A 23,741-nucleotide genomic window follows, 5' to 3' on the forward strand; every position below is an offset into this window, starting at 1 on the left:
GGTAGTGAATCCAGGGAGAGCAGATGGGAGACTCATGCTGGAACCCAGGAAAGAAACAATGAGAGTTCATATAAAGCAGGATGTCTTATTCTGTATCAGAAAGATCTTTTTAAAATCCAAGCTCCTCCTAATAGGAGCTTGTGTGATCTATGACAAGTTACCATACCCCTCCAAGTCTCGCTTTCCCCATATGTAAAATGGTTTAATCAGCACTTACCTCATAAGGTTGTGAGGATTAACTGTAAAGTTCTTGGTGCAGTGCCTAAAATGCAGTAATCGCTAAAAACTGGTGTCCTTATTCTTGTTCTTATGCATCCATCCTGATTTAGATAGTCTCCCTAAAAGCGGTTACTAAAACAAAGGCTTGGGTGCAGGAAGTTTATTTCAGAGCAGATCCCAGGAAGTACAAGTGACAGAGTGGGGAAAGTGAGACAGGGCAGGGGGACAGCCAGTGAAGGGCGTCTGGCTGAGTAGGATGCTGCTGTGAGCAACTGGGGTTCAAGTTCACTTGAGACCCTCAGGGGAACTGTGTAGAATACAGCTCAGAGTTTTCCTCCCAAGGGATGGGAAAGCTGGCATATTTATCCACCAATGCCTGTCCCTAATGGGATGAGGGACAGTTCTTAAACCCCCAGTGTTTCCAGACTGCCCTATGTACAAGCTGACCAAGCTTCTGTGGCCCCAACACTGGTGGACCCCCAAGCTCTCAGCAAGTCTCAAGCTGCAGAGGCAGATCAGACATCTGCCTCTGGAGACAGTCATAGGGCAACCAGAAGCATCCACTACAGCAGAAGTGAATGCAGAGGGCAGCAGTGGGGGTGGAGTGAAAGGACAATTAAACAATATTTAGGAAATGGAATCAACAGACCTTGGTGAGTGGAAGGAAGAAATTCGATGGCATCTTAAAATGACTTTAGTATTTGGGGTTTGGTCTGAAAACTGCAGAGTTTAAAACAGTTGCCAGAGGGGTAGTTTTTTGGTAATGATGCCAGGGAAGGAGGATGATTTTGATTCGGACATGTCAAGTCCGAGGTGTCCGTGATCTAGCCAAGTGTCATACTGGGTTGGAAAATGGAATTTTCTTAATTCCCCATTAAACTATGCAGGCTTCACTTGGACTTGTTGGAATTTCTTAAGCAAGTTTTGAGGGAGCAAATCTCACACTCTGATAATGAGTGAAGATGTTTTCCGTCCTTGCTACAAGAGCACATTTAATCTGGTGGTTTAAGTGATGGCTTTTAAAACAGCCTGTTGTCTCTTTCTGCCTGCTCTTCTCTTATTAGGTGACTTTGAACCTGGTGGTGAATTCCACTGCAGATTATTTCCCCTGAAGAAACAGAATGATAAATACTCTCTTGAGTTATTGCATAGCTGTTGAAACCTAGACAGCATTTTCAAAACCCTTCTGAGTTGTTGCAAAGCACAGTGCCCCATCAGGTACTATATTACTTTGCTTCAGTTTGCCTTCAAAACTTACAGCATTTCCAATTATCTGTTGTTACTGAATTCAGTACTAAAGTGAATATGCTTATTTCTAAAATGGAATTTTTGGATGATAAAAACTTATATTTGCTGAGTGAGATAAACCAGATATTTAGCTAATTGTGGCATGGAACTCATCTTGATTATATATTTTTTTCTTTCCATGTGCATGTATATTTGTATGTGGAGACATGCATCCTGTTTTTGCTGTTTCAGAATGCACTTTTCAATAGATGTTGAAACCACTTACATTTTAATTTTCTGAAGTGGTTTCTTTGATGGATATTTTATTATAAGAAGTGTAGGACATCCAGGTCAATGGGGCCAGACATAAAAAAGTGAAATAGTTAAAGTCTGGCTCTAGTTTTCTCTTTCAAGGTGACCTCCCACTTCCCCAAGTGCCTTCCATGTCCCAGTGTTCACTGCAAAGGTGCCCCGGGGTTGTAGGCCTCCACCTCCAAAGACAGACTTGTGGCACCATCACAAACCCCTAAGGCTTGTGAGTTTGCTTGTGATGTTCATTTAACCATACTTGCTTGTAGAGTGTCGACTATATATGAGGCCCTGGTCTACACAGTGATAGTGAAAGAAGCAAAGAGAGCAAACCAGTGTCAGAACAAGGCCAGAAATCCTGAGTCTGTTTCATCTTCCTTAGTGGGTGGGGCTGCACTGATAGAGACTGGCTCCAAAGGAAGGCAAGGAAAGAGGAAGATAGAATGTATTACTGTAGGCCAGGCGTGGTCCTAAGTATTCTGCATATATATTATCTCATTTAATTTAATAAAGCAATATATTTTCTTAAAAATATGCTTGAGAATCAACACTTCTCAAGAAAAGCAGAGAGCTTCTTTCGTCTAGTTCCTGTTTCTCTGAGAGGTCCTATGGCTGACTCTGAGATGAGTCCCCTTCCCTCTTTTTTTTTTTTGTTTAAACAAACGATTTTAAGGACTGAATTATGTTTTGATTTTTTTTAAAGTTCCAAGCAAAATCGGGCCTTTTAATGGTCATTTCTTTAAGGGAAAAATAGGACAGTGAAGTCATGGTGATTTTGATAACTGAATTTTGGGGACAATGAAATAGTTAACACAGCACAAAATAAAATAATGACAATGACATTATTTTACTTTTGAAGGACAAGAGCCGGCAAACACTTTCAGAGATTGGATGCTTTCAGGCTGCCATTGCAGGATTATTCATTTTTCTGCTTTGCATTGGATGAGATTGGCTCAAGAATAAAGCTTTGGATGTTAGAATAGGAGGTCTAGCTGGGGTCTCTCCACTGGGGCTTGGTCATCACGGTTCTGTAGCTGTCCGGTAACCTGGCCATATCCAACATTTTCTTCCAGAACCTGAAGTCTGTTTGGGCTCTCTGAGCTCATAAAGCTCACGTGCAGCTCAGCTGCCTTCAGAAACCGCTGAACTTTGCACAGGCCACGGGTGGCGAAGCACTCGTGTGTGCCCACCCTGCTGTTCAGCTTGGGGCCACCACTGGTTTCAATTATGAATTCAACAGGCAGCTTCGAGGGCTCCTCTATTCATTACAGAGCTTCGCTCTCCATAATCATAATAAAGGAACACAGGCACTTCACAAATATAAAGTGCTAAACAATAATCAGTCAGTAAAGGCGATGCGTTGGGACTTTTCTACTTAACTCTTTGTTTCTTTCAAGTTAAAAAGAAAACAAAATCATTGCTTATTTTATTTTCTTGCCTTGAGTAATCTGGGTTAAATCTCATCCTGGCCACTTACCAGCTGTGTGACTTTTGGGCATTTTACCTAAACTCTCTGTGTCCCAGTTTCCTTATCTGTAAAATGGAAATAATGATAGTTCCCATCTCATGGGGGTTATTTGAGGAATAAATGAGATAATTCATGCAGAATATCTTTGTAAGGAGCTCCGCTCATATAAAAACTTGTTCAGTAAATGTTAGCTCTCATTATTATTATTTTAATTTCAAATAAAATGAAATTTTATTTCATTTTATAACAGGTCTTTTGAGTGTTTTTTTTTAAAAAAAACTTCCATTACGCACATTTTCACACACAAACACACAAATAGATTGGTATAATCTTCTCCACTCACACACACACACGTACCAATGTTAGCATTGACCATGATCAATATATCTTTCAATCTCATTTCATATAGTCTCATGTTTTCTTCTAGAATATTTTAAAACACATCTCAAGCATCATGTCTTTTCACCCATAAGTTTGAGTCTCTTTTTGATATTAAAATCCTTAATATTTAAGGTAAGAGCTTCTTGGGACTATATCTTCTTAACCTTAAACCCCAGACCCTAGAGGAGTTACTGCAGTTAGGAAACGCTTTACAGATGTTGGTTTAATTAGTGAATGAACAGTCCAAACTCAGCTTTCCTCCACTTTTTGGTAGATGCGCCATAAATATTTGTTGAGTAAATAAATGAGGGCAGGAATTTTATAGAGTGCCTGATGTATATGCACATGTTTTACAAAAGCAACAAATATTTTTAATACTTGGATGAGACTCCAATACTTGAAATCCCACAGGTTTACTGTTGCTGTGAACGTTAATAATGCCCAAATAATTAGCACTTGAAGAAGGTTTAATTCTGGTACTCAGATTTTTTGTGAATGCCTGACTGTCCGTAAGTCCACAAAAAGCAATTAGCAGATTCTTCAAACACATGACAAATCCTTTATTACTCTGCTTTTAAGTGACATGGTTTACAGAAAACCACATGTAATTAAATAACATTGAACTTGAAATCTACCACAGACTCAAGATATACAAGTTATACTTGGCAAGGCAAAACTTCTCTAACACTAGGTTGTTTCGGGTGAAAGATAAATTTCCATTAAGTAATTCCAACATGTTTTGTTTTTTTGTCTTACAGACAGTTCCTTTGGCAATAACTTCCACTTTAGCTTTTATTATATAAAAATATAACAAAATTTCATTATATACAAACATTACATTACACCATGTACAGGTTAAAAACACTAAGAAAATGGCAAGCCACAAGGGAAATTAAAGTCAATAGCATGATAAGAATTAAATACTGCACACATTTCATAAAAATTACATTAACTACATTTTTGTTTGCAAATACCAAACAGTACCAATGTGATTGGAAATAGCTTCCAACAACTTCATTTTAAGGCACATCTTGCATATTTCTATATACAACACTGAAACCGGTCAATAACTTAGGGGCTTCTTGGAGTGACCTGTATATGCGTGACAACATGCAGCATGGGATTACACATTTTCATTGTCTTCCTTCTTTGGGGACAGGTACCTGCCAGGGGAGGACTCATAGAGGGGTACCCCAATCTCCTGCAAGTCTGGGAGCCTCCCTGGACGAGGAGGGGAGAGCAGAGTGACTGTCCTGTCATAGTCTCTGTGTAGCACTTTCTCATAGACGCTCTGCAGCCCCACTGTCTTGGGCAGCTGGGCCTGGTAGTAATTGTCCCTACGCAGAGGATCCCGGGGCAGGGACGTGCTCTTACAGAAGGTCGACATCTGGGCTGGGGGGTGAGTGGAAGCATGTGTGCTGGGCCCTCCAGCGCAGGAGGGGCTCCAGCAGCGGTCAGAGTGGCCCAGGATCTTACACTCCGCGGTGCACGCCCACAGTCCTAACATAAAAGAGAAAGGAAGAGGGCACGATGATTACTGAGATTACACGCACTGTGCCTCCATCTTCAAAGCGTCAGACAGGGTCAGGGCGGCTGAAAAGGAAAGCGTGTAAGAAGATGAACGCCCTGATTCCAGATCTGAAATGAATATTGGTTCCTACAAAGCCACTTTAATACGAAGTTGGCTCAGCTTTAGCTGGAAGCAAAAAAGAAAAAAAAATTGATAAGCAGAATTTCTCTTCTCAGAAAGCAACCTAACAGGATGGGAGTCTGGTTTATTTTAGGTGGTGGAGCTGCCTCGACTTGGCATTTTGAAATTCATGTTTGAGGCAGGCTGGAATCCAGAACTCAAGGACAGAAAAAAGTGAGAAAGAGGGAGGGGGTCCGGGAATGGAGATTGAGAAGAGAGGCTGTTGCAGAAACGGAGGGAGAGAAGAAAGGCTGAATTGGCAGGAAAGAGGAGTCCTCACCACTCTGCATGTGGTTGATGAGATCCTTCTTCAGAGCGTCCCCGCTGATGTCGGAATCGCTGTCGTTGAAATCACTGTCCCCTTTGCCGCTGTCTTTGCCGCTGAACTTCTCCGCTTCTCGGCCGGAGATGGTGTTGAAAGAATGTCCTTTCCAGACAGCCACAGGGGGCGCCGGCTCCTTTCCGAAACCAGGGGAGGCGCCGTAGGGCTGCAGCAGGGAATGGGGAAAGCAAGCAGGGGTGAGGGTTGGACAAGAAACAAAAACACAAGGGCGACAGGTTAGGCCTCTCCCACGCACGCATACCCAGACCCCTCCAGTCCCTTCCCCCAGCCTGTCCGCGGAGCACCGAGCGGGGCGCCCAGCCGAAGGAAGGCCTCACCTCGGCGTGCGCGCCGCGGAGCCGCTGCTGCCCCTCGAAGTGACAGGAGCTTTCCCCGGTGGCACTGCCGCCCTCCGAGCCCGGCACTTCGGCCGCGGCGACCGCGGGCGGGGGCGCGTCGGCCGCGGGGCTGCCAAAGGGCGCTTTGCCGCTGCCAGGGAAGGTGAGCACGTCGAACATGTTGGGCCTGGGCCCGGCTCCCCGGGCGGCCTCCTCCGGGGAGCCGGGAGCCGAGGCTCCGCCGCCCGCCGCCCCGGGCCGCTCTTCCCGGCGGGGCCCCCCTTTGCGCACCTCCTTCTTGCGGCGGTTGCAGGTGGTGGCGATGGCGATGATGGCGGCCAGAAGCAGCGTGCAGCTCCCGGCCAGCACGATGATGACGATCAGCGGCGTGTCCCACTGTAGCGCCGGCCCCGACGTCGCGAGCCGAGAGCCGGGAGGGCGAGAGCGCTCCGAGTTCGCTGCACTGGCTGGCGACACCAGCCCGCGCCCGCCTCCTGCTGTCACCACGAAGCTGACAGCGGCGGTGGTGGAGAGCGGGGGCCGGCCGCCGTCGGATACGACCAGCAACGCCCGGAATACTCGGCCGGGCGGCTCCTGAGATAGGTCGCCGGTGAGCACGATCTCCCCCGTTCGGCTGCCGATAGCGAAGGCTTCTCGCGGCTCCTGCTGTAGCAGGTCGAATGCCAGCTCCCCGTTGGCACCCTCGTCTGCGTCCCGGGCCTGCACGCGCGCCACGGCCGTGTCCCTTGCCGTGCGCCCGGGGACCGCCACTTCCAGGGAGCCGTTGGCCGGTGCCGGGTGCACCAGGACCGGTGCGTGGTCGTTCTGGTCAAGCACTCGCACTTGCACCAGGGCACTGCTGGAGAGCTGAGGGGAGCCGCCGTCGCTCGCCTGGATGCGCACGTCGAGCTGGCGAAGCGTCTCATAGTCGAAGCTGCGCAGCGCGTAGATGGCCCCGGTAGCCGGGTCCACCGAGACATAGGTGGACACGGCGCCCCCAGCGCGGCCAACCTCGGCCTCCAGCAGCCGGTAGGTGACCTGGCCGTTGCGGCCCAGGTCCGGGTCCCTGGCGGCCACCGTGGCCAAGTAAGCCCCGGGCGGGTTATTCTCACGCACCGACACCTCGTAGACCGGCCGCGTGAAGAGCGGCTCGTTATCGTTCTCGTCGCTCACCCGCACCAGGTAGGGCCGTACGGTGCGCAGCGGGGGAGCGCCGCGGTCCTCGGCCACCAGGGTCAGGTTGTACTCGGCGATGCGCTCGCGATCCAGCGACCCCGCGGTCACCACCAGGTAGCTGCCCGCGTAGGCTGGCTGCAGTCGGAAGTGCTCGTGCCCATAGAGGGCGCAGCGCACCTGCCCGTTGGCTCCCGAGTCCCTGTCCGAGGTGCTGACCAGCGCCACCAGGCTCTCGCGTGCCGCCCCCTCTGGCACCAGAGAGATGGCTCCGGCCTCTGGCGTCCCGGGCCCGGTCGACGAGGTCGCGTCCGCACCCCCGAGAGCAGCGGCGGCGGCGGCGAAGGGCGAGGCGACAGGCGCGCCCGGGGCGGCCAGCGGGGTGATGGCGATGTCCGGCGCGTTGTCATTGACGTCGCGGATGCGCACGATGACCTTGCAGGTGGCGGCGCGGGGCCCGGGGCCGCGGTCCTGCGCCCGCACGTCCAGTTCGTAAGTGTCCTGGCGCTCGTAGTCCACGGGCCCGGCCAGGGTGAGGCGGCCCGAGCGCGGATCGAGGCGGAAGAGGCGGCGCGCCTCGGGCGGGGTACGGGAGCCGAAGGCGAACACCACGTCGCCGTTGGGGCCCTCGTCGGGGTCCGCCGCGTCCAGGTCGAGCAGTAGCGAGCCCACGGGCGCGTCCTCCGCCAGCTCCACCTCGGCCACGGCGCCCTGCGGGAAGGCCGGGCTGTGGTCGTTCGCGTCCAGCACGCGCACACTGAGGGCGGCCGTGGCGGAGCGCGGCGGGCGGCCTCCGTCCTGGGCCACCAACTCCAGGTTGTAGGCGGCCTGGCTCTCGCGGTCCAGCTCCTGCAGCAGCACCAGGTCGGCGCACTGGGCACCGTCCGCGCGCGTCTGCAGCTCCACGCGGAAGGGGCTGTGCGGCTCGGCCAGGCGCACGCTCTGCAGCCCATTGGCGCCCACGTCCTCGTCCACCGGCACCTCTAAGGGTATGCGCGTGCCCACGGCCGCGCCTTCGGACACCTCCACGGGGATCTGGGCCCGGGGAAAGCGCGGCGCGTGGTCATTGACGTCCCTCACCTCCACTTCAACGTGCACCAGCCGGAACTGCTCCTGCGAGAAGCTGACCACGTCGAAGGCCAGCACGCACTGCGGGGCCTGGCCGCACAGCCGCTCGCGGTCCAGGCCCGCGTCTCCGACGGTCAGCTGCCCGTCGCCCTCGCGCACTCGGATCAGCGAGCTGTTGAACTGCTTCATCAGGCGGAAGCTTGTGTCTCCGGACACTTTCATATGCAGGTCTTCAGCCAGGGTCCCGATGACCGTTCCGGGGGCATCCTCCTCGAAGGTGCTGTATCGCACTGTCTTGCTCTGGGCCACGGAGAGCACCCAGCAAAGGCTGAAGAGCTGCAGGGGGAAAAGGCAGGGGATTCCCCCGCGCCTCGCTGGACTCATGCCGCCAGCCCCGAGCGCTATTCCAAAAGGCTGAGGGAGCGATTCCTCTCTGGTTTGCAGGTCTGGGCGTGAGTCCCAGGGTCCCCAGAGCACGCTTTTTGCGAGGCGTGTGCGGGAGAGGTCTGCAGGCTGCAGCTTGGAGGTGCCGGCGGGCTCTGAGGACGCGTGGATGCCGCCCACGGCCCACACCTCTCCCTCGCCTTTTCTCGCTGGAGCTGCGCCGCCGAGCGCCGCCTCCGGTCTTATAGCAGCCGATATGCAAATCATCCGAACCGGGCAGCCAATGGCGGCCTGGCCCTCGCGCAGCTCCTACGCCAGCCTCCGACAATCCCTTTAGTGTGGAAAGGCTTAGAGAGGAAAACAAGAAATGAAAATTAGGAAATCTTTCCTTTGTTTCTTTAACTCCTTTTGCTTTTTTTCTTTCCTGTCAGCGCTCTGCCTGTAGAGGAGTTGGCACGGGTCGCCGGGCGTTAAAGGAGCGGACGGTTTTGTTAATTGTGCCCCTCCTGTGCTGGCTGCTTGAACTGACAGCCATCATATGGGATTTCGCCCCAGTGGCTCGGGACCCCGCGCTCACTCTCTGCGTTTTGCACTTCGGAGGCTTTGAAACCGCTCGCGGCCCCCTCTGCACAGACTTGCTCTGCCGGGTGAGGCTCAGTTCGCGTTCTTTCCCAGCTTCCCACGGCGCTCGGCAATAGCCTCTCGATTTAGGAGCCCGAAGGATAAGGGAAAATTGATTTTATTCAAATTTGTGTACGCAGTTGTGTTTTGCTCGTGTGACCCTGGTGATCAGAGCTGCCACTTCCCTTTCAGAAAAGAGCTCTGCGACGTGTTAGTATATATGTCATTGTCCAAATGGCTTTCTTAAGCCCTGGGCGCTAGCAGACAAGGGGGAAAAAAGTTCCAAATAGGATTTAGCATAAGCTTGAGGAGATTTGGAAAGGTTTCAAAGATCAGACTGTATCAAAGGCTTATGAAGCCCTCGTTAGTAGTGGAAATAGGATGGCGTGGCAGGCGATCCCATTGGAGGCCCCAATGTCTGTATTATTTAACTGTGACAAGCTAAGGGGAGAGAAAGTTGAACAGTTTCCACAGCGGAGTTGGGCTAACTTGAATATAATGAGCAAACGCCACATGTATCCATTATGTTCCTCTATTCATCCCCAATCACTACCATAGCTCTCTGGCTAAACGGTGATGGGCGCTGAATTCCACACAATACGCGGCTCGTATTAAAGTGCATTTAGAGAACTTTCCCTCCTGATGCCTTGTTCCGCCTATTTAGAGGATTTTCTTTCTGTTCTAATAGGGCCGCTCTGGGAAGCAATACTCATCCCGTTCCAGAAGAACAAAATCACAGCATGACGTTGAAACCTGGCACGAACCTGGGGGAACTTAACCATCTGCCTTGCCTACTAAAGTGTGGAGCTTCGGCATTGCCAGCTCTGGGCTGGGCGGGTCTCCCGGCTGGTCAGGCGTTGCGCTGCCCGCACAGGTATTCCTCCCTCCCCCTAGTATCCCTGAAGACCAGGGAGATGGGTCTCCAAACCCGAGCAAGACAGATTCTTACTGATTCTAATTGAAGAGATTTATTGAGCAGGCTATGCAAATACACACGAAGGAGGAGAGGTAAAAAAAATGTCACCCACAGCGAGTTTTTTCTTTTTTTAAGGCGATGGATTTGATAAGCAGACTGCATTTAGCAAATGTTCTTCTGAATCCTGATTATAGTTCTACTGTCAACACCCTATCTGTGTTTTCCTTTCCCTCAAACCCGAGGGGATGTGTCTGGGGTCTTTTCGGAAGAGTTACAGAAGTCCTCCCAGAGTAGGGAGACCAAGCAGGGAGCTGGGTGGGCAGTGAGGGTGGAGAAGGATGACAGAGGAGCTCTGGAGTTGCCAGAGGGCAAAAAATGCAGCCCAAACATCATAAGAGCTCTTATGAGACTGGGGAGGCGGGATGCGCTAGACTGCTGATAGTTGGGGGCTTCCTCAGAGCGATCTGGCCTCTCGGTTCCCTTCCCTGCCTCCTCCACCTCGTGGGCCTGGTAATGCTCAAAGTAAAGAGGCCAGGCACAGCGGACGCGCTGGAACGTGGAAAGGGCGACGCCCCCTACGGGAGCCCAATTCCCAGCTTTCTCTTCCACTTTTCCCCCCTCTCAACTGCCATTTAATAGCTTGGTCTCTCTTTCTGCTCCCGCCCAAGAGACATTTCTCGGAGAGTATGAGCAGCCGAAAGAACTTTCCGTCTTCCATCCGAGCCCGTAACACTCCCACCCCGGCGCGCTGGTGACCTTTGGCGCTCCCAGGTTCCTGCACTCGCTCCTCAACCCCGTGCGGGGCCAGCCCGGACGCGGACAGATTCCGAGCTCGGCAGTCGGACAGCGGCCTCCGCACTGCCGCTAGTGTAACCGCGAGAGTTCAGGTCGGTGTGCTGCCGCTGCCGAGCCCAGAACAGGGCAGGAGGAAGGATGGAGAGGGCGGTGGGGCCGGAGTCGCAGAGAAAGGATATTTTCAGCTGCCCCCGTGAGTAGACACTTGCGAAGAGCCCGCCCGCGAGTGGCTGGGAGACGCAAGTGCGTCCCCTGCGCCCCCGCGCCTCTTGGTTCTGGGCTGGATCGCTGGAGCCCAGCAGCGCGCTGTTGAAATTTGGGTTTTTGGCTTGGCGGGAGAATGGGAACTACCTAATATTTTTACTCAAAGCGCGTCCACGTCATCATGCTCATTTTCAAGACTGAAATAAACAAAGGAGTGCAGGTGGTGCGGTGGGGGAGGTGGGGGGAGCAGGCAAAAGCCAAGAGGAGGGAGGAGGGATCTGGCGCGGCTAGTAGCCCAAAGCATCTTATCCGCTGCCAGCTCCTCGGCCGCTCCAAGTGGCCGCGACAGCGGCGGCGCCGGGGAGCGCGGAGCGCAGAGCCCAGAGCAGGGAGTCAGGGAGTAGGGCGGCGAGCAACTGCCCTGGCTGGCGCGCGGAGGCCTTTCCGAGCCAGCCTAGCGGTGTGAAGGCACGTGAGCAGAAAGAGCTCCGGGCCTGCAGCCTCCAGATTATGGAAATACGATTTAAAATAGCGCACCAGCGCCTACAACAACTCCCTCGGGAAGCCAATTGTCCGAGGAGGCGGGGCCGGAGGCGGAGGGGGAAGGGATCGCCGCTCGCCCTCCCCCGGCGCTGATCCGGGCGCCACAAAGCCGCTCAAATCGACTTGTTATCATACCAAAGGCCCGGGTTGGCTCAAAGGAGCCCCTTTCTTTGGGTTTTAGCAACTTCGCCGGCAACTGTCTCGCAATCCTGAGAACAAACAGGGCCCCACAATGGCCCGCGTTTCCTCGGCATGCAAATGTTGCGGGCTCCGCAAAGCTGGGTTTCTGTTACCGAGCCTAATGCCCGCATTGTGAAACTCGCGTGCAGACCCCGAGATTGACACGGGCGTCACGTGACGGATTAGGGCTCCAGGAAAGTTTTCGAAGCAGCGACAATAGGGGGGCTCAGCCTGATCCGATATCTCCCACAGTTTAGCGGGAAAGAAAATCAGGATATATTCTCATACGTAATAGGATTATCTTTTCCATTAAAAGTTCTATACAGCATGCAATTTATTTTTAATTAGGATTATATCTACCACGAAAAGGACTTTGCTGGAAAGTGTAATTCTAAGGATGGATGGGGACAGGGGTTATTTGTTTCACCTTTTAACTTAAAAAAAAAAAAAAAAGCCAGGGCCCATCGTCTTTCCTCCAACAGGCTCACTCCACCGGATAAACCTTACAGGGAAGTTTGCAGCAAGTGGAAATCCAAGCAGAGAACAGAGGCAGCTCTTCAGAGGCACCCAGTTCATTCTTGTAACCAAAGCACACTTTGTAGATATCTCTTAGAATTACTAAGTCGCTGGGTTTTCTGGGGTTTGCTCTCTAGAAATGCAACCAAGCTCTTTTCTACACTCCAACTGCTTACTTCATATTTTAGAGAAAGATCCCCCGCCCCCATGTTGGTCTGTTAATACTGGCATAGTGACTTTTAAACGTTAATATCACACCGCAGAGCAACATCCTCTACAGCGCTGATCCAAACTCAGCAATCAGACAATGAGACAGTTTGGGGGTGAAGGTAACTGTTGTTTAAACTTTGATTTTGGATTGACCCCAGTGCCTGATGCTCAGAAACCCTGGACCATTTCCAGGTCCCGGGCCACCCATCCTTTTGTTTGTTCTGTGTGTCGGGATGCTCTGGGAAACCCACTTAACCTGAAAAGAAACAAAACACGGCTGTTGACTGCAGGCTCTGGAATCATCCTGCTTAGGTTCAATCTGAACATTACTATTGATTTGCTGGGTGACCGTGGGCAAGTTACTTGATCTCTCTGAATCTTAGCTGCTTTATCTGTAAAATGGGGTTAATAATAGTACCTTGTAAGATTGTCCTGAGGACTATGTAAGATAATATAGTATCAGCTGCTTAGGAAGCTCTGAATACTTGTTAGTTATCCTTTCCTTTTAAAGCACAGGGGGAAGAAAAGATCCAGGCCATATAATCTAAACGTCTTATTTTATAGGTGAGGGATTTGTTCAGAAAGAAAGAAAGAAAAACCCTCCCATTTCCTGTCTACATTGCTTTGGCTTCCTGCCTCCCACCCCTGCCCCCTTTCTGGAAATAATAATAGACATAGTGGTAGGTGTACAGATCCCAAAAGAAGGAGAAAATGGTCATGTGAGTGTTCAAGTAACTTTAACGCCCTCATGTCATTTCAGAATCTTTTGGTCCCTTGCTGTCTTATTGAGATCAGATGATGGCAAAAAGGAATTTTCAGTAAACTTTTTCACCACTCATTTCCACAAAAGCCACGTATCATGATTGAAACCACTTACAGATACAAATATTTAGTGGACAGTGACCCATAATTCTGGGGGAGCAGGAATATTCCAAAGGACTTTCCCTCGTAGGATGCCCAGGAGCATGAGGTAACCTCCTATGACTTACATGGAGCTGATGTGTAAAAAAATGTTTGAGCCTGTGCTTCCCCTCTGTGTTGGTCTCCTAGGGCTGCAATAACAAGTATTGCGGATTGCATGGTTTAAACAACAGAAAATTTTTTCTAACAGTTCTGGAGACTAGAAGTCCAAGATCAAGGTGCAGGTGGGATTGATTTCTCCTGAGGCCTCTCTCCTTGGCTTGCAGATCCTCACATGGCCTTTTCTTTGTGTGCACTTGGCCCTGGTATCTCTTCCTCTCCTTAAAGGGGACACCAGTCGTATTGGATTAGGGCCCCACCCTTATGACCTCATTTGACCTTAATCACCTCTCTAAAGGCCCAGTCTCCAAATACGATCACATCCTATGGTACTAGGAGTTAGGGTTTCAACATATGAATTTTGAGGGGAAACAGGTCACTTCATACACCCTCATTCTCTCAACAAACACTACTGAGAACTTACTAAGTGCCAGACTCTGTGGTGTGTGCTGTAGGAACAGAGATTAAAAACAAAAACAATGATCCATACTGATGTAAATAAATGGGAGAGAAGAGACAAATCTCTCATGCAAGAAGAATCCCAAACAGTTTATGCAGGTATTTTCCCTTCTAGGAGGGTGAGAAGCAGTCCCCATCCTTAGGGGTGAGCTGTGCATAGGGACTTCCTTCCTAAGAGGACAGCATGGAAAAGAGGGACTTTACATGGAGAAACCTGACAAACACTACCTCCACCACGTGATCAAGGTCAACATCAACAGCAATAGGTCATGTGCATCGTATGTACCCTTGATAAGATGTGATGAAAATGGCACTTTACCTCCAGAACACGGAACCCCAGTCTAATTATAAGAAAAACATCAGACAAACACAAATTGAAGGATATTCTACAAGATACCTGACGAGGACTCCTCAAAACTGTCAAGGTGATCGAAAGCAAGGAAAGTCTGAGAAGCTGTCCCACTTAAGAGAAACATGACAGGAGACATGACATCTACATGCAGTGGAGTGTCCTGGAACAAAAAGAAAATGACATTAGGGAAAAACCAAGGAAATCTGAATAAAGGATGGACTTTAAATAATAACAGTGTATCAATATGGTTCAGTAATTGTAACCACTGTACCATACTAACGTAAGATGTTAATAACAGGGGAAACTGGGTGTGGAGTTTAGGGGAACTCTTTGTACTATCATAGCCATTTTTCTGTAAATCTAAACTGTTCTAATATAAAGTTTATTAAAAAAAAGAAAACCAACCAAAGAAATGATAGACATTGCCGGCCAGCCCAGAAACAGGGGAGAGAGAAGAGGGAAGAGACAGAATCGGGCGTGAGAAGTGTGGCTGCTGATCACAGGTGCTGCCCGCAGTCCTTGGAGGGCGGACTGTGGTCACATGCAGGTGTGCACTCCCTGCCTGTCGAGCCCAGAGGAGGCAGGGGCTTGACTGTGCCGGGAACTGGAGATGCTCAGAGAAGGCTTCCAGGAGGAGGTGACATTTGGGCTGAGTTTTGAAGAATGAGTAGAAGTATTAGCTAAGGGGAAGGGGAAGGGGAGGTGGAGGGGTGGAGGTGAATGGGACCTTTCTTGCTCAAGGAACAGCAAACTCAGTGGCACGAAGGTCTGAGGGCTGGGGTGCAGGGGCCCATGAGGGGCTGGGGTAACGGCAGAGGGGTGAAGAAAGCCAGGACGGGTGTGTAGGTGCTTCGTACACCGCGTTAAGGAATTTCACTTTTATTCTTAAGGCAATGGGGAGCTGTTGAAGGACGTCACCCCTGATATCAGGGGGCTCACTAGAGTAAAGGGATGGGGAAAGAGGAGCAGGGAAGGGAGTTGGAGCAAAGAGCCTAACCTGGTAGACTTTGATCTGGGAGGAAGGTGAGGGGCCACCCTCTCAGGTTGCCCCTGTGGGTTGGGGAGCAGTGACTAGCTGGTTAGTAGTCCGGTGGATTCCCGAGAGACTCAGCGCAGAAAGACATGGGTTGAGACGGCGCTTGCTGTCTGCGGGTTCAGCCAGAGGACTATGTTTCCTGATGTGTCAGTCCTGCCTTCTCTTCTAGCCAGAGGTTGCCGAAGCCAGCAGTTGGGAAGAGCTGGCTGGTGAAGCTCCAGCCCTGACCAGTCCTCTGGAGATTACAGTTTCTCCTGGGAACCTCCTCTTGGATGTCTGGTTGCAAGCAGAATGCAGGTGGATGGCAGCGAGAGGGAGGAGCTGAGGTTTCTCTGGGTTCAGCCAGGAGCAAGTCCGCATACCTTCTGTTGCGTGTCTGTCCAAGCCAAAAGGTAGTGGGAGGGGAGCGGGTTGTCCCACAGCTGGCCATGGCTTGGGGCAAGGACAGAGAGCCAGTTTCCCCTTATAACCCCAGGATTTCCTGTTGGGGGAGGCATTCAGAATTTCCCTGGTGCTCTTTGGTCGGAAAGCGTGGGATATGGGATATGGCCTGGGCTCCTGGGACCTTGTTTCTGGTTCGTGGGCACTTTGAGGCAGAATTAGAACCGATTACAGAGTTCATGGTGGAAAAGAAAGGTTGTTGAAAACCAAAAGAACCTTCTGTGAGAAGCAAAACCCCCATAAGTCTCTGCTCAAACCATGCACAAGATTTCTAAAGTTAGATAAGTGGGATGGACTAATTGATTTCAGAGCCTAAAATATGTTGCTGCAAATTTTGGGTTTTGGTATTAATAAATTCCACAGGATTCAAAAGAAATTAAAGCAGGAAGCTAGAGCCTTTTCAAGGCAGAGAGAATTTTAATCATTGATTAGTCTTTTTTTTTTTCCCCCTCAAAGTCATTGTTCGGTGAGTGTAAGTGCACAAGACTTCTGATTCAGGCCTTCCTTTGCATCCGATGGCTTGAACTCTCCTGTTCTAAGTGGGTCACAATCCACTTTTGAAATGGAAATGAAGTCTGCACGGCAGTCTCAACCTCAGAGCCCTGGGACCCGGGCCCAGTCAGGGTATGGGCAGAGTCTGGCGTTATAAATTTCTCCGTAGATCTGAGAGCAGTTTTAAGGCCATTGATCTCATGTCATCCAGAATCGAGATGGAGTGACAGCTGATAAACTACATGGTGACAGGCTGAGGCCTTGGAAAAAAAAAAGTCTAGATGTGGGATAAAAAAATAGGCTGATGGATTAGTTATCAGCCTCCCAGTCCCCCTTACCCTGGATTCTTTCTGAACACTATGGAAGCATTTATTTTCAGGTAATTTTATAGTTGTCTTTTTGTCCTTCAGAGGTGCTTTGGTCTATGAAATCTCTCAGGGAGTTTAGATGAAATCATTCTTATATGTATTGCTTGATGGTCCTCATAGCTCTGCTCTTAGGTCTAAACCCTTTGGAGGCTTTTATCTGCAGGGAACTGGCATGCAAATAACCATCAGCATTTAATGCTAATTTATGATTCTTTAGCAGCTAAAGAATCACTAAACACTACTTGGTTTAACAGCGACAGGTGGGGAAAGAGGAATGTCGGTGGGAGTGGGAATAGGAGACGGGATGCTCTGTGGCCAATACGTAAATGAGTATTTCTTTTCCCCCAACCTTTTGGCATCCTCTCTTGATTCCAGCTCCTCGGTCCAAAGGGCAGTGTGACTCACATGTTGGTCCAAGAAGGCCTGGGGCCCTTCAGAGAGATCTTGAGCAGGGGACGTGAGAGGGCCAGGGTGATTAGGGGAGTGTGGCGGATCATTTGTGTTCCAGGATGAATAAAGCTTGAATTCTTGCTGCCCCGGCTCCGAGCTCCCGCTTTGGCGTCCAGTGTGGGAACCTGAGATGGGGAAGAATGGGCTGCTCCGTGCATTGAACCCAGAGCCCTCCCGGGCACAGCCGGCTGTTTGTAGGGCATCAATCTTGCTCTGCTTTGCTTTGCCTGGAGAGCCTTGTATAGAGAGGCCCATGGTCTCAGGGGACTGAGAAGAGTGTTGGATGGAGGGATCAGAGCCTCCACAGGGAAAAATAATGTGACAAGCTGTCAGAACATGGCGACTGTGTGACTCCTGTTCCCTCCGTGGCCAGGGGGCCCCGCCGGGCCCTGTATCCTTCAGGGCTGGGAGCAGGGAGGAGGGAACAATATAGGATGTGTGATGGATTACACACCTTTCCATCAAACCCTGGTGGAGGTTTTGCTGGCCTTCTAGAAAAGGAGAAGTGGAGTGGCTTTTTCCAGGAGTTGACTGTTGTGAGTAGAATATTTCTGGAGGGGGATTCTAGTGCTAAGGAGGCCATGGAATCTATAGGGATCAGAAAGGCTGTTCACTGAAGTCAACTGAAGAGACAGGCTTCCAGGAGGAAATTCAGAGGCAACAGCAAAATATAATTTGTTGAAGTCTGGGGTAGGAGTTCCTTAATTTGGGATAATTGTATCAGAAGGGTGGGCTAGGTTATGCTTCAGCAACAAACTACGCCCCCCCAACCCCAAATCTTAGTGACTTAAAACAACAGGTATATTTCTTGCTTATTCCCCAGCTGGGCTGGGGGATGGTCTATATGTTGTCTTTCCTTGGGACCTAGACCGATGGAGGAGCCATCTGGAACTTGCTCCTTGACGTGACAGAAGGAAGGGGGAATGCATCAGATTGTGCACTGGCTCTTAAAATTTCCACACTTCACTTCTGCTTACATTTCTTCGTTCATTTCAAAGCCCTGTACTGTAGTACGAAGCTCGTTCTGCCTGGTTATTAGAAGGCAGGCTTTTGGGAAGAGCAGGAGAGTTGGACAAAACCTTTAGACAGGCTGAGTGCCAGGGTACAATGCTCTGAGCTGGTCTCCGCTTCTCAGGTCTTGGACAAATCATTACTTTTTTTTTGGTTGCTGCAGGAAAATAGTAGCTGGGAGAAATGCCGGTCAAAGGCATATGTGCCTCTAAATTCAAGGAAGGTCAGAAAGAAATTAGAAGTGTCCTTGTGTGACGCATTCCATAAAGTATAGGCTAAATTACAGCTTCAGACTAATTAGTGAGGAAATCCCCCAAGAGTGAAAGATTGAGTATTGGTAATGGAATTACGTGTCCTTTTGCTGGTGCTTGGGGAAAACTTGCATAAAGTATCTTCACTAATCACGGTCTTAATGGCTTTTACTTTTACCACCATCAACTGACTACCAGGATCAAAAACTTTTTACCAAGCAACTTTCAGAGTGTGGAACTCTGCTCTGCTGAAGGCTTTACAGTTGGGTTAAACCATCTGCCTTTTAGGGGGTTTACAATCACGTGGACGGAAGTACCCAGGGCAGCCAAACAAATACAGAGAACAACATGAATATGGATGTTGACACTCTGGGAAGCCTGCAGAATAAATGCTTTTTTTTTTTTTTTTTTGCTGGGTAATCAGTAAAGAGGGGATCATGAACAATTTTTAGGAAGAACTGAACCAGGAGAATTTAGTTCATTGTTACGGTGCCATCCATAGTGGGAGGCGCTGGGATATAAGCTCTTGCCCTCTAAGACATTATGGTCAGTAGAGAGGGCAGCTACACCATTGCACCATTGCACATCAGTGTGATGTGGTTAGTAATAAATAATGATACCTTTAGTGAGAAATCCCCAGGAGAGAAGATCAGGTTCCAGGAGCTCAGTTAAAAAGGGGAGGAGGGCTTCCCTGGTGGCGCAGTGGTTGAAAGTCCGCCTGCCGATGTAGGGGACGCGGGTTCGTGCCCCGGTCCGGGAGGATCCCACATGCCGCAGAGCGGCTGGGCCCGTGAGCCACGGCCGCTGAGCCTGCATGTCTGGAGCCTGTGCTCAGCAGTGGGAGAGGCCGCAACGGTGAGAGGCCCAAGTACCACAAAAATAAAAAAACGGGGAGGAGATGGCTCAGGGAGCTCTTTGTGAGAAAGAGGGGCTATTTTAGGCCAAGCTTTGGACTTGGGAGTAAGCCTAGGGCAGGGATGATTGCCACTGTGTACTTCCAAAACTCCATTTATAACCACCAATATCCAAAAGACCCAAAGAATAAAACGTCTATTAAAGATAAATGTAATATAATATTCACATCTTTTTTGGAAGTAGGTGAAGCATAAGTAATACACAAAATAATACATTACTTTATTTTATTATTATTGTTTTTTGTGGTACGCGGGCCTCTCACTGTTGTGGCCTCTCCCGTTGCGGAGCACAGGCTCCGGACACGCAGGCTCAGCGGCCATGGTTCACGGGCCCAGCCGCTCCGCAGCATGTGGGATCTTCCTGGACCAGGGCACGAACCCGTGTCCCCTGCATCGGCAGGCGGACTCTCAACCACTGTGCCACCAGGGAAGCCCATACATTATTTTAATATAGAATTTAGAGGATTCGAGGAGACATGATACTGGTATCCTGGTCTAAACGTTCTGTTTCCGAATTTGTTGAATGAAATGGGTAATTCCCACCTATCTCAGAGTTGAGGTGAGGTTTCCACGATATAAGGAATAAAGAGACCCTTTAACAACAGTAAAGTATTATATACATTAAGCCCCAGTTTTACAGGCAAGTGTGGCAGGTAGGAAATGATGAGGGAAGGGAAACAGTTTGGGCAACTGCTGAAAGGCAAGAAAGAGGTTAGATCTGAAGTCCATGGGAAAGTTTTCAGTGCCTTTGATCCAAGAGGTGGGGGGCAGGTAAGGGGAAGGCAGGTAAAGATCTCACCTGGGGATGGGAGGAGCTAGAGGCTGGACATGCATAGAGAGGAGGTTGTTCACCCCTTTATCCACAGTGTCTGGCATAAAGAAGTCACCAACAAATATGTGTTGGAATGAATGAATGAATGAACGAAATAGATGCCTTTCAGTTGTACGAGGGACACAATATCGACTCCCTGCCACCACACATAAGCAGGAGACTCCCGGTTAATTTTAGTAAGTGTGAATTGGGAAAGGTGGTCAGGGCAGATCCAGTGTCTGAGATGCAGCCCAAACATGATGTCTCGAGTCCCCTCAGGCTAAGACAGGAGGTGGCCAGACCTTGGACAGTGCTACCAGGAAGTTGAGATGCTACAGATGCAATGCCCCAGTTCCAGACTGGAAGGACATCCTGCCTATTCTGCCTCCTCTGGATTCCATACCTGGAAGCATTTGGCCCCTCTTCCCTGAGAGCCCCCAGACGGATTCCAACTCCTCTAGACAGGGCTGGCTGCCTCCCATTCACCCCTTCTCAACTCCAGGCTGCTCAAGCTACCTCCAGGATCTGACCTTCGACATCAGCATCTTTCTTCTTTATCAGGGGCTTTCTGGCATCACCACTTCCCCACCTCCAGCTCTCCTGATGCCAAACCCAGCTGAGACGTGATTCTAGTTCATTCCTAGATAAGCTCATATTATTGGGTTGGCCAAAAAGTTCATTCAAGTTTTTCCGTAGGACGTTACGGAAAAACCTGAATGAACTTTTTGGCCAACCCAATACATGTCATTTATCAAAATCACATTCATGTATTAAATCTTGTCTCTAGGAGAATGGGATACAGTCCTAGTACACATCTTGGAAAGTTAGTTCCTTATTGTACATCCTTTTAATATGTTCTGGCTGGCTCTGTGTGTGTCCTGTTCTACTCTGTAGGTATTCCCAAGACTTAGAATGCAGCCCTTGGTTGATAATAATAGCAGTCATATTTCTAATAATGGTTACCGTATTGAACACTTGATTCTTGCCACATATTGTGCTAGGCAGTTCACATACTTAATTTAATTCAACTGCTCTGTAAAGTAGGTATTATTATGACAAATTTCAAAGAAACTGAGGCTCAGAGAAATTAAATAATGTCTGCAAGGGCTCCCAGCTGGTTCATGGCAAGGAAACATTTAAATTCAATTCTAAAGGTTCACTTCGTAGTTTATGGAACTATGCCCCAACTTTACCACCATCTTGCTCTCCAGAAATGTCTGCTCCTTTGGTCCCTCCGTACTCCCAGAGGCTCTTCAAGGTTTTCAGATATTCAGGACATTAGCTTTTCCACTGCCAGCCCTGGCCCTTCTCTTGAGCTTAACTCTATATCTTTTAGTTTGACGTCTTGTTTGGATACCCACCTATAATTTCCCAGAGAGCAGGCAGGACAAAAACTCATCCCATCACTTCTCCAACTGGTTCTTTTTTCAGCATCATTCTCTCTGTTGGGAACACACTGTCTTTCAGTCCCCCAGACAGGAATCAGGTTTATATGTCCACACTCCCTCATTCCCTCTAACCATCAGCTTTTTAAAGGGTCAGGTTCTGTTCCAAAATTCTCTTGCATCTCCGTCTGACTTCTCAGACTATGGCCCCCACCCTAGGTCAGGCCTCTTCCGCTCAGGCCTGGTTGATTCAAATAGCTTCTGAAGTGAGCCGGCTGCTAGAACACACAGCAGCTTTGTGTACATTAGAAAAAGGCTCTCTTTTCTTTGGATGGATGCAGTCCCAAGTCAGGGCACATGACTTGGCAAGCAGAGCACAGGCTGGAATTCAACTCCCAGTGGCTACTTCAGTCGGGAGAACTTGTGCAGTGAACAGCCTGTACAACTGTGCATGGTGACCCCGGAAGTGATGCTTTTCCTTGCCTCATGTTTCTCCCTCTTCAAAACATTCTCATCTAGGGTTATTGGCATGGGCATTGACCAATCAGAATGGACACTGACCTTAGCCTGGGAGCAGTTCTACAGGCTTCCGCTGAGCAGGCAATGACCCTTTAATTGCTGGATTGCGGGAAGCTGAGGAGATCGCTGGGGAGGGGCTAGGTGGCACTCGGGAGTTCACGGCAGTGGATTTTTACCAGTCTGTGTCACGGATTTTAGTACATATTTTAACAACTGGCACAGCATTTCCCTGGTGTGTGTGGGCTGAATATGAACTCTGCTTATCCCACCCTGAGGAACTCTCCACAGGTTGAGCTCCAACTCCATTCATCGATGGTGTCTGGATATTTACCACGTAGCAATCATCAGTTTCTCTTGACAACAAGGACCTTAACATAAATGATTGTTTTAGGATAGGCTTAAATTTAGGGGTGGTTTGCTCAGAGCAAGTTCAGGCCATTTGAAGAAATGCCTCCAGGGGGCGCTCAAGATGTCCTCCTCTCTCCTCAACTTCCCAATCGTTCCACCGCTCCTCCAACCCCACTGCCCCCCAACAGGAGGACACCCAGCCTGAGGTTAAGACCTAAAGGGGGGACTTTCCTGACGGTCCAGTGGTTGGGGACTTCGCCTTCCAGTGCAGGGCGTACGGGTTTGATCCCTGGTCAGGAGCTAGGATCCCACATGCCTGGGGGCCAAAAAACCAAAAGGTTAAAAAAACAAAACAAAACAAAACAAACCCATAAGCAATATTGTAACAAATTCAATAAAGACTTTTAAAAAATTGGTCCACATCAAAAAAATCTTAAAAAAAAAAGACCTAAAGGGGTCCACAGAGACATGCAAATGGGCTATGGGATACGGGAGAGACACAGATGTTAAAGTTGGCAGATATTAACACAGATGTTAAACCTGGCCATCTCTATCTCTCTCTCTAAAGTACTAAGTTTTACTCTTTTTCTAACTACTTCCCATCCCAACAGGTGGTCAAGATCTTGGTATTTCCTTGACTATGCAGTAAAAAACTGGGCAGAAAATAGAAGCTGCTTGAAGAGGCCAGAGGGGAAGGAGAGAAAGGGGTAGCTTCTGGGGGTGGGAATGGGAGTGTGTTTGGAGTTGTCCCTCTGTTAGCAAAGAAACAGGTGACCAGGCCCTGGGGAGGGGCCATGCCTTGGAGGGCCAGGGGAGTCTGGCTCTCTGGGTCTCCCAGCCTCACTGGAACGAAGGGACTATCTGATGTCCTAGTATAGCTGGTATGACTCTCTGATGGGAGGGATCCCTGCATGCAGAAGCCAGCGGGAACTTTGGAACCTGGTAAGAGGAGGCCCAATACTGACTACACGGAGTTTCTGGCCAGTTCAGCAGGATGGTGTTTTAGAGCTGCATTTAATGAAGAAAATAGAATAGATCTTTTATGCCTGTATTTGTGAACAAAGTTTTATACTCAAAGCTTTCTCCAGGCCTCTCTCACGTGTATCTAACGCTCTACCTCTGCCTCTGCCTCTCACCTCCTCTCCCTTTTTAAACTGTTGCTCCCATGTGGCTGATGCGAGACTCTGGGTCTTGGCTGCCTGCTGCAGAGGGGAGCCTCTCTGTACAGCCCAGCGGAAACCAGCAGTGGCTCAGAAATGGGACAGGCAGCTCTGCCAGGGGCTCAACTTCATGCATGTCTCTTTCCCTGCCTTCTCCCCT

General features: G+C 49.6%; 1 protein-coding gene and 1 long non-coding RNA gene across 3 annotated transcripts in view; one reads left to right on the forward strand and one right to left on the reverse strand.

The window, feature by feature from the left end:
• Positions 1-4,149: 4,149 nt before the first annotated feature.
• On the reverse strand, positions 4,150-8,850 carry LOC115839055 (protocadherin-8). 2 transcript variants are annotated; one of them, XM_060288043.2, is made up of 3 exons: positions 6,246-8,850; positions 5,575-5,782; positions 4,150-5,104 (listed from the first exon to the last, which is right to left on the reverse strand). In XM_060288043.2, the coding sequence occupies exons 1-3, from the start codon at positions 8,844-8,846 to the stop codon at positions 4,728-4,730; spliced, it is 3,186 nt and encodes a 1,061-aa protein (XP_060144026.2). In that variant the 5' UTR covers positions 8,847-8,850; the 3' UTR covers positions 4,150-4,727. The 2 variants fall into 2 exon arrangements, with proteins under 2 accessions (XP_060144026.2, XP_030686216.3); XM_030830356.3 differs by having other exon boundaries at positions 5,955-8,850.
• A 24-nt stretch (positions 8,851-8,874) lies between these two features.
• Positions 8,875-23,741, forward strand: part of LOC132593852 (uncharacterized) — a 56,039-nt gene continuing 41,172 nt past the window's right edge. Inside the window, exons 1-2 of the long non-coding RNA XR_009559788.1 lie at positions 8,875-9,226; positions 9,889-10,074. This is a non-coding gene — a long non-coding RNA (uncharacterized lncRNA). The remainder of the gene's footprint in view (positions 9,227-9,888; positions 10,075-23,741) is intronic.

This window comes from Globicephala melas, chromosome 18 (assembly GCF_963455315.2).
Source record: "Globicephala melas chromosome 18, mGloMel1.2, whole genome shotgun sequence".
Classification (NCBI taxonomy): domain Eukaryota; kingdom Metazoa; phylum Chordata; class Mammalia; order Artiodactyla; family Delphinidae; genus Globicephala; species Globicephala melas.

Excerpts from the sequence above, each read along its gene's own strand:
- LOC115839055 (XM_030830356.3), bottom strand. The coding sequence starts at position 8,846 with ATGATTTGCATATCGGCTGCTATAAGACCGGAGGCGGCGCTCGGCGGC. Across the intron at positions 5,783-5,954 it reads TCCGCGGCGCGCACGCCGAG|CCCTACGGCGCCTCCCCTGG; the intron begins GTGAGGCCTTCC and ends TCCCTGCTGCAG. Across the intron at positions 5,105-5,574 it reads CATCAACCACATGCAGAGTG|GACTGTGGGCGTGCACCGCG; the intron begins GTGAGGACTCCT and ends CTTTTATGTTAG.